Source organism: Podarcis tiliguerta (genome assembly GCF_965153285.1).
Source record: "Podarcis tiliguerta genome assembly, chromosome: 3".
Classification (NCBI taxonomy): domain Eukaryota; kingdom Metazoa; phylum Chordata; class Lepidosauria; order Squamata; family Lacertidae; genus Podarcis; species Podarcis tiliguerta.
Window position 1 is genome coordinate 4,593,568 of NC_139536.1, and position 9,735 is coordinate 4,603,302.

At 48.3% G+C, this 9,735-nt stretch overlaps 1 protein-coding gene across 1 annotated transcript in view; it reads right to left on the reverse strand.

Moving 5' to 3' along the window:
- KIF13B (kinesin family member 13B) overlaps positions 1–9,735 on the reverse strand; it is a 184,690-nt gene that overhangs the window by 73,847 nt on the left and 101,108 nt on the right. Inside the window, 5 exon segments of the mRNA XM_083432843.1 lie at positions 2,323–2,469; positions 3,936–4,098; positions 4,858–5,068; positions 7,303–7,516; positions 7,518–7,566. Coding sequence (XP_083288969.1) covers positions 2,323–2,469; positions 3,936–4,098; positions 4,858–5,068; positions 7,303–7,516; positions 7,518–7,566 — 784 coding nt within the window.

Sequence of the window (9,735 nt, forward strand, 5' to 3'; positions counted from 1 at the left end):
AAAAACTGATTGTTAATGGGCGAAACTGGAAAATTGAAAGCAAGACTGTGTTAAGATAAATTATAGATCAAAAAACTGAGAAAGAGGGAAAGGATTTGCTGAACCAGTTAATTTGAATTAGAATACAAAAAAGGGAGGTGTGAGGAAGTCGAGGAAACAAGCAAATGAAAGATAAAGATATAAAATTTAGATGTGCTTTTAAATGTTTTTGGTTTTTGTTCTTGTTATTTTGTTGTACTATTTCTTTTTTTATTTTTGATGTATTGATTGTTGAATTTTTGTATTGTTTTTCTTTACCTTTTTTATTTTTGTAACTATAAAACATCTAATAAATATTACTTTTAAAAAAACCATATTTAATATGTTTCCCTCGATGATGGTAAGAGGAAGATATTTACTCTCCCAGAAGCAGAGCGTCTCTGCAAATGTGGTAGGCAGGAACCTGACACGTTGGAGCATATTTTCTTTTCTTGTGATTTTGGCATTTGTGCCAGCAGACAATTGTTAGAGGCCTTACAACTTAACAGGCTCGGCTATATGCCGCCAACGGTTCAGGGCCTGCTCTCAGACAGGAATGATCAAGTTACTTTAATAGTGGCTAAATTTTTGAGTGCTGTCCATGTGGAAAGACTGGGCCATTATGGAGAGATTTAGTGGTTCTTGATTGGTCAGTGATGTCATAGAGTCGTACTGTATTATTTATGCAAATTGTTATGCTGAATTCGTATTTTCCACAATTTGCATATGGTGTCTGTATTATAATGTGTGGTCTGATATGCCTAATAATGGATCGATTGAAACATGAGCCACTGTTTCCAGATTGCCATCTGCACATGGGCAGAGTCGTTTCTCAGTTGGAATCTTTTGGTATCAGCCCTCAAGTACGGCTGAGGGCATCACATCCAATCTGGCCAGTGTGAAGAAGGCACGTCTGTATTTGGGGATAGTTAATTTATACAAATATGGTGCCAGGGAATCAAACTGAGAAGGGGGGGAAAGGCATACCAAGGACAGAATTTCTTTACAATGGCCAGATTGTTCTGTTGCTCCTTTAGACGCTGTCCAATTAACAATCTGGGGGGTGTCAGGAAGAGCTGACCTAGTGCCATGGCTGTCAACTTACAGATTTGAAAATAAGGGACCAGCAGCCTCGGAAATAAGGGATCAGCAGCCAAAATAAGGGATTTTGTGAGCTTATGCAGAGATACGCCACTGATGGAGCCATGCTGCTTTTGCTGCCACTGACTGTGTTTTGCAGGGGGTTGGACTAGATGATCCTAAGGGTCTACAACTCCGACCAAAGAAGAGGGGCAGAGAAAACTGATGAACGACGTCGAGATGGCAAAGCTTACAGGCAGAATTAGAAACCAGGAAGAGGAACCCTTTAATAAAGAATGGGGAAAGTTTATAATATAGTTGAAAAGCTATTGTACAGAGTTACATAAATTGGTAGGATTGACAGAAAACATGTAGCAAAAATTTGAACTATGGATGGACAAATGATTTATAAAAATAGAGTTATGAAAGGGATGCAGAGGGGGAAATCACTACTTTAAGATGCTGCACTGGTTGGAGGGGATGCTAAGCAGCACATCAGGGCTGTTGTCGTCCTGGCACCATGAGTTCCATCGGCCCTTCCCCGCCCAAGAGAGAGGGAGGCAGGGAGGCAGGGAGGCAGGGAGGCAGGGAGGGAGGGAGGGAGACTCTCGCCCACGCCGCCCACGAGCCCGGCATGAGGCGGTTGTGGCACGGCGGTGGCTGCTGAAGTGCCGCCCTTTTGCGTCCCTCCCCATCCCCTCCTCTTCCTCCTCCCTCAGGCCGCCTCCTCAGCCGCTGGCTTCCCCTGGCAGCGCGGCGGAAATCTCGCAAGAGAGGGTCTGCCTGCCTGCCCGCCGCCACCCGTCTCCTCACAACGCGCCCCTGAGGGGGAAAAGGGAGAGACGGAGACGCGGCAGCTCGTGTGCGCGCTCTCTCTCGGGGCGGAGGACGCCGAGACGCTGCTTCCCTCCCGAGCCGGGCGAGCGTGAAACCTGGGAAATTTAAGGGACATCATCAATAAGGGACAGCAGCGGGACACGGCGCTGGGATAAGGGAGTTTCCCGCCAAATAAGGGACGGTTGACAGCTATGCCTAGTGCACCCACGGCAGGGGCGAGATTTGAACGGTTCCTAACATTCTCTCACGCTGCAGCGCCACACGCCGGGGACGAGGAACCAATGTTGTGGAACTTCAGCTCCCATCATCCCTGGCCACTGGTGGGAACTGTAGTCCGAGGGACCTAGAGAGCCGTTCTGCTACTCAGGAAAAGCGGCGGCTCCATACCAGGTTGTCTTCCTCGCAGTCCTTCCATTCTTGATAGAGGTCTCTCATGTCTACCAGACGGTTCTCCAGCTTCTCCAAGGACCAGATCTGCTTGCCTTTCCCTTTCCTCCGAACTTGGATGGCCGGCTCACTAAGGACGGCACCTCGCTGCCGGGGGGGGGGGGGGAGGACAAAGGAGGAGATTGGGGCAGGGAGCAGAAATAAAACGGCAAGGTAAAAATCAACTTGGGAATGTGAATGGAATTTCCTTGAAGACACAAAGCAAACTCACTCATAATACACCCAAAGAGCAGCTAGAACTGGAATGTTTTCATGTTGCAGGCAATATAAGTATTGCACATGCTGGAGAAGATATTTGATCCTTTATCTATTTAACAAATTGTTAAGTAAACAACCCCCAAGAGGTTTATGAAGAGAATGCATATCGTGAACCAGTAGGCTGAACCGAGGGCAAATGGCAGCTTGTTAAGATGAAAGCCTTTGATAGCTTAACCTCTTTATTTTTCAAGAAAACCCCTATACAGCGGTAGCTTCGTTTGCATATGTCTTGGTTTGCATACGTTTTGGATTACAAGCAAGTCAAACCCAGAACTGCGTGTCCCGGTTTGCAAACTTTTTTTGGATTGCAACCCATTCTGGGGGGGGGGGGATTATGAACAAAAAATATTTGGAGGCCCCATTGGCGAAAGCGTGCCTTAGGTTACCACGTATTTTGGTTTACAAATGGACCTCCAGAACAGATTATGGTTGTAAACCAAGGTACCACTGTACAGTGTTATAGGTAAAGGTCAAGGGACCCCTGACCACTAGGTCCAGTCGTGGCCAACTCTGGGGTTGCGGTACTCATCTCGCTTTACTGGCCGAGGGAGCCGGCGTACAGCTTCCGGGTCATGTGGCCAGCATGACTAAGCCGCTTCTGGCGAACAAGAGAAGCGCACGGAAACTCTGTTTACCTTCCCGCCGGAGAGGTACCTATTTATCTACTTGCACTTTGACGTGCTTTCGAACTGCTAGGTTGGCAGAAGCAGGGACTAAGCAATGGGAGCTCACCCTGTCATGGGGATTCGAACCGCCAACCTTCCGATCAGCAAGTCCTAGGCTCTGTGGTTTAACCCACAGCGCCACCCGTGTCCCTGTACAGTGTTATACTGTACCCCATACAGTGGTACCTCGGTTTTCGGATGTAATCCATTCCAAAAGACCGTTTGACTTCCGAAACGTTTGAAAACTGAGGCGCAAAGGGCTGTCTGCAAATGCAATTGAGAAAATTGGGGAGGAAACTCAGTGGAAGCTGTTCAACTTCCGAGACGTGTTCGAAAATGGAAGCATTTGCTTCCGGGTTTTCGGCGTTCGAAAACCGAAACGTTCGGTTTTCAGGATGTTCAAAAACCAAGGTACCACTGTATTCTGTTGTAAAAGCACATGGTGGACCTAACTGATCGTGCAAATAAATAAGGTGTATGTTTTGGGGTTGTTGTTTTTTAACTAAAGCTGCCATTTTGGGCCTAAAAATACAAATGCTCTAAATCAATACATAATAGTCATCGAAATTCCAGCTGGCCGATGGAATCCATTCTCGATAGACGATGAATGTGGCTGGTCAGGTTCCTCACCTTTCTGTTTGCGTTGAGGCTGGAGGCTGGGATCTGCAGGGTGACCTTGTATTCCGTCCGTTTGTCCATCTCTTCGGCGATGAAGCTGGCTTCTCTCACGTACAAGTTGGCCTTCATAATCTGCTCCCTCAGCTTCCTCAGGCTGTGGGTCAGCATCTCTTCCCTTTGGGGAAAGAGGAAACCGTGCGATTTGGAAAAGAGCGTTTCAACGGCTGCTAAGGATGCAAATCTCAAGGATCAGTTTTGGAATTCGTACTGGACGTTGTAATACGACTACACTATGGCATGCAGCCGAATTGAAACATCTAATCAGAAGCTCAACTGTTTATGGGGCCACTATGCTGGTATCTGAACGGGACAGGAGCGGTTTTGCATCTTCCACTGTCATTATCATTCCTAAATTTAGAGGGACCACCTTGTTTAAGAGCTCACGGTGAGCAGTTTGCCACTTTGAACTATGGTTTTTAGATCATGGTTTGAAGACGAACCATGGTTATCACTAACCATAGTTTACCCTGTTGGGACACCATGGTAAACATGGGTGGTGAAACGGTGGCTGTTGAAGTAGTTGTTGAACTACAATTACATAATCACAGACCACTGGCCATAATGGCTGGGGCTCTTGGAAGCCCAATAGCGTCCGAGAACCACACGCCGCTCCAGTAAACCATGGCTTGTATGAACCAGGAAGTGGGAGGACGGAGCACACAGGCCCAAAACGTGTCCCTGATGAACAAACCATGGATTTGTCATAGTGCCTGAATGGGGTCGCAATGCACCTATAAAATACAAAAGGCTAAGGTTGCAGTCCTCAGCTCACCTAGGGATAAGTCCCACTCATGCTGAGAGCAAGTCTGTGATAGGCCATGCAACTTCTACGCAGGTGCTCCTCCCACTGAGCTACTGTATTCCCTCCACTCACCTCTCTTCCGCCCACTGCCGAAGTCGCTGCTGAGCATTGGGAGAGTGCCAGGAGAACCTGTCCATGGTGCGGAAGTGCTGTTTCTCGGGGGAAAGGCGCCTCCGGAGCTGCTCCAGCTCGTGCTCGTACATCAGCCTCTGCCGCTCCAGCGCAGTCCGCTTCTCCTCCTCGTGCTGCTGCTCCAGGCTTTGCAAAATTGACTGCATGGGATCTAGGAAAGTGGAAGAGTTTGTTTCAGTCAGACGCGGGCCACAGGGTCCGCAGAGCTCAATGGTATCTACGGAGGACCATTCCATCAACGATGTCTCCGAAAAATTTTTCCCATCGCTTGGGAAGACAGGCAAACTAATGCCAGCGTACTGGATTCATAATTGACTTCTGACTTCTGTTCAGTGATTGAAACTAACACCTTCACGTCGAATCTTACATGAACTTATCTCCTTTCAGAAACTCTTAAAAGGTAAAGGTAAAGGGACCCCTGACCATTAGGTCCAGTCGTGGCCGACTCTGGGTGTGCTGGTCCAGGGGAGAGGTTACCGTGGGGCGAGGTCCAGGACCTCAGCTCAGGAGAGGCCGGTGGGTTACTGGACCCAGGGGGAGACTCACTTTCCCCTGACAGGGCTGGGAGAGGACCACCTGTAGGCAATGTGTCCTCAATTGCCTCTGGAGCCAGAGTGGATTCACCTGGTGCCTGCTCCTGAGGATCCGGCACAGGTGCAGGCGCTTCAGAATCAAGGCCCTGCCCCAGTTCAGCCGGCCCTGGACGCGGGGACTCCTGTGCAGGCTGGGATTCCTCTGGTTCAGCCTCTGAATCAGATTCCCAGGCCATCACACTGGCGTTGCGGCGCTTATCTCGCTTTACTGGCCGAGGGAGCCGGTGTACAGCTTCCGGGTGATGTGGCCAGCATGACTAAGCCGCTTCTGGCGAACCAGAGCAGCACACAGAAACGCCATTTACCTTCCCACCAGAGTGGTACCTATTTATCTACTTGCACTTGACGTGTTTTCGAACTGCTAGGTTGGCAGGAGCAGGGACCGAGCAACGGGAGCTCACCCAGTCGCGGAGATTCAAACCACTGACCTTCTGATCGGCAAGTCCTAGGCTCTGTGGTTTAACCCACGGCGCCACCCACGTCCCCAGAAACTCTTACTGTATCTCTAATCCTGTAACAAATTATTGTGTTATACATATCTTCATGAGTTTGAGTTTGAAATCTCTGTTTGTGTTTGTAATCTCTAATTTAGTTTCTAATCCTTGTCAGAATACATACTTTTGAATGGATTAGTTTTCATTACAATTGACTATTGATTTGAGAGTAGGGACCACTCCCACTATTGAAACTTATATTGGCCAGAGTTCTTGGTGTGCTTTTTTCTTAGCGTACTGAAAGGAGCAAAGATCACGCATGTCGAAGCAATGATTCTTCAACATCATCTTCGTTGGACTGTTCATGTTGTGCGGATGCCTGATGATCGTCTTCCAAAGCAACTACTCTATTCCCAACTTAAAACTGGAAAGCGCAATGTTGGTGGTCAACAAAAGAGGCTTAAAGACTCTCTCAAGGCAAATCTAAAAAAATGTAGTATAAACACCGACAAATGGGAAACACTGGCCTGCGAGCGCTCCAGTTGGAGAACAGCCTTGACCAAAGGTGCCCTGGGCTTTAAAGACACTCGAACTCAGGACAAAAGGGAGAAACGTGCTAAGAGGAAGGCACGCTTGGCAAATCCACACCGTGATCAACTCCCGCCCGGAAACCTATGTCCCCACTGTGGAAGGACGTGTGGATCCAGAATTAGCCTCCACAGTCACTTATGGACTCACTGTAAAAACTGTGTTCATGGAAGACAATCTTACTCAGCTACGAGGGATTGCCAAAGAAGACAGAGAACCGCAGAGAGGCGCCATTCCTTACAAGCCTCGCCCCAGGTGCATTGCTTTGGAGAGCAATCCCGGGCAACGCTGCTATGTATTGCTTGCTCAGTGCACCTATGAATTCAGAGCAAGAGCACCCATGTTTCTGAGCACAATTCAAAGTGTTGGTGCTGACCTTTAAAGCCCTAAATGGCCTCGGCCCAGTATACCTGAAGGAGCGTCTCCACCCCCATCGTTCAGCCCGGGCGCTGAGATCCAGCACCGAGGGCCTTCTGGCGGTTCCCTCATTGCAAGAAGTGAGGTTACAGGAAACCAGACAGAGGGCCTTCTTGGTAGTGGCACCTGCACTGTGGAACGCCCTCCCTTCAGATGTGAAGGAAATAAGTAGCTATCTTATCTTTAAGAGACATCTGAAGGCAGTTTTTAATATTTAATGGTGTATTGCTTTTAACACACAATTGGAAGCCGCCCAGAGTGGCTGGGGAAACTAAGCCAGATGAGTGGGGTATAAATAATAAATTATTATTCTTGTTGTTGTTGTTGTTGTTTGTTGTTGTTATGCACCTTACCGTTGCCACCCAGAGCTTTCATGGTGACCTCCATCTGCGCATATTCGTAGCTGAAGTTAATCTCGCTGGAAACCTCACTGGAGCTGTCCCCGTCCAAATCCAGCTGCTCTGAACTGTTGCTTCCTTTCATTGAATTGTCTTTGTCGTCGTCCTCGGCTTCCGACTTCTTTTTCTTTTTCGGCAAATTCAGCCTGGAAAGGAGGGAGGGGTCCCATTAAAACTCTGGTCGATGCAAAAGATCCGCGCACTTCAGGGGGTTTTGGACTAAATGGTACCTTCCATCTCTACAAATCTATGACCTTTGATCGAATTACAGGGTTATAGCAAATGTTCCTGCAGGGATATGCCAGCCACTGCAATCAGCAGGTTTTGGTTCTAGTAAAAGTTATGGAGTGGGAGATCAACACCTTTTATTTTATTGAGGCTCTGCTCAGCACTCCCTTTAAATAATATTTTTCCCCTTGCATTCTCCCTCTAGGGTGCGTCTTATGGAGCGAAAAATACAGTACAACTCCCATCAGTCGCACTCAGCCTCAGAGGTGGTGATCCCAAACCTCTGGAGGGCACAAGGTTGGGAAAGGCTGAAGTAAGGCATGTGCAGGCGAACATCTGGGAGGAATGCGCTGCGTTGTTACCTGGCAAGAGGGCGTGTGCCGCTCAAGTTTTCTAAAGCCAGAATTCCTCTGTTGAGCTCTAACTAACCAAACAGCTCTAAGGATTATATCCTTCAAACAGAAAACCACAGGCACGCCCTCCGTTCTCCATCCAAATGGATGTGCCGCTTTTATCCGGAATTAAAAGGCACCCAAGGGAGTTATAAAAAAATCACAGGGATTCATCTGCAACGCCAGAGGTCAAGGGAATCCTACAGGCCAAGGTGTAGACTTGCCAGGCTACTGGTTTTTAAAGATTTTTTGTAATGCTTTTAAATTAAACCAGGACACGCAGTGACATAGCAGTGCAAAGGTATACAGTGGTACCTCGGGTTAAGTACTTAATTCGTTCCGGAGGTCCGTTCTTAACCTGAAACTGTTCTTAACCTTAAGCACCACTTTAGCTAATGGGGCCTCCTGCTGCTGCCGCGCCGCCAGAGCACGATTTCTGTTCTCATCCTGAAGCAAAGTTCTTAACCTGAAGCGCTATTTCTAGGTTAGCAGAGTCTGTAACCTGAAGTGTCTGTAATCTGAAGTGTCTGTAACCCGAGGTACCACTGTACAGCCTTATTGCAGCCTAATTTAAATGTCAGCGGCACTGAAAAACTCAAGGTACACTGGTGTGCAATGCAGTCTTTTTATTCTGATATGGAATGGTTTTGCTTTTATTACAGTGGACGCTCAGGCTGCAAACGTGATCTATGTGGGATGCACGTTCGCAACCCACAGCATTTGCCACCCACAGCGGCGCATGGGTTGTGATTTGGCGCTTCTGCGCATGCGCCGAAACCTGGAAGTAACCTGTTCCGGTACTTCTGGGTTTCGGCGGTCCATAACCCGAAAAAACGCAACCTGAAGCATCTGTAACCCGAGGTATTTGCAGGATGGCTACAAAAACCAATAACAGAAATAAACCGAAAAGTGTCCTTAGGAGGGTGTAGAGATGGGAAGGAGCTATTAAGAGCGGGTCTTCCTTTCGCTTGACTGCTGGGACCCATTAAATCAGGGGTTCTCAAACCTTTTCAGGTCACTGCCCCCTAGGTTCCATAAACACCCCCCCAATGCCCCCTCCTCTATAAAAAGCATCACTCAGAACAGCTGTTTGCATGACCCACTAAGAAACGGCACCAGAAAATTCAGAACGATAACAGTTAATTGCATGTTCATTCAAAGTCCCAATTAAAACTATTTAATTTACTGAACGGGACGCGGGTGGCGCTGTGGGTTAAACCACAGAGCCTAGGACTTGCCGATCAGAAGGTCGGCGGTTTGAATCCCCATGATGGGGTGAGCTCTCGTTGCTTGGTCCCTGCTCCTGCCAACCTAGCAGTTCGAAAGCACATCAAAGTGCAAGTAGATAAATAGGTACCGCTCTGGTGGGAAGGTAAACGGCGTTTCCGTGCGCTGCTCTGGTTTGCCAGAAGCGGCTTAGTCATGCTGGCCACGTGACCCGGAAGCTGTACGCCGGCTCCCTCAGCCAATAAAGGGAGATGAGCGCCGCAACCGCAGAGTCGGCCACGACTGGACCTAATGGTCAGGGGTCCCTTTACCTTACCTTAATTTACTGAACAAAACTGATGAACTTGACCCAGTGATACCAGCTTTTCGAAGTCTGATAGCCATTTACACCTCCAGTGAATCACTGCCACCCACTTTCCTCTTAGCGCTTGCTCCCCGGTAATTCCCCCCGGGGGGGTGTACAGCCCACTTTGTATTTAATTATATCGACGATATGCAGCACTCTCAGATGGGCGCCATTGCCATTCTAAGAGAACGAGGG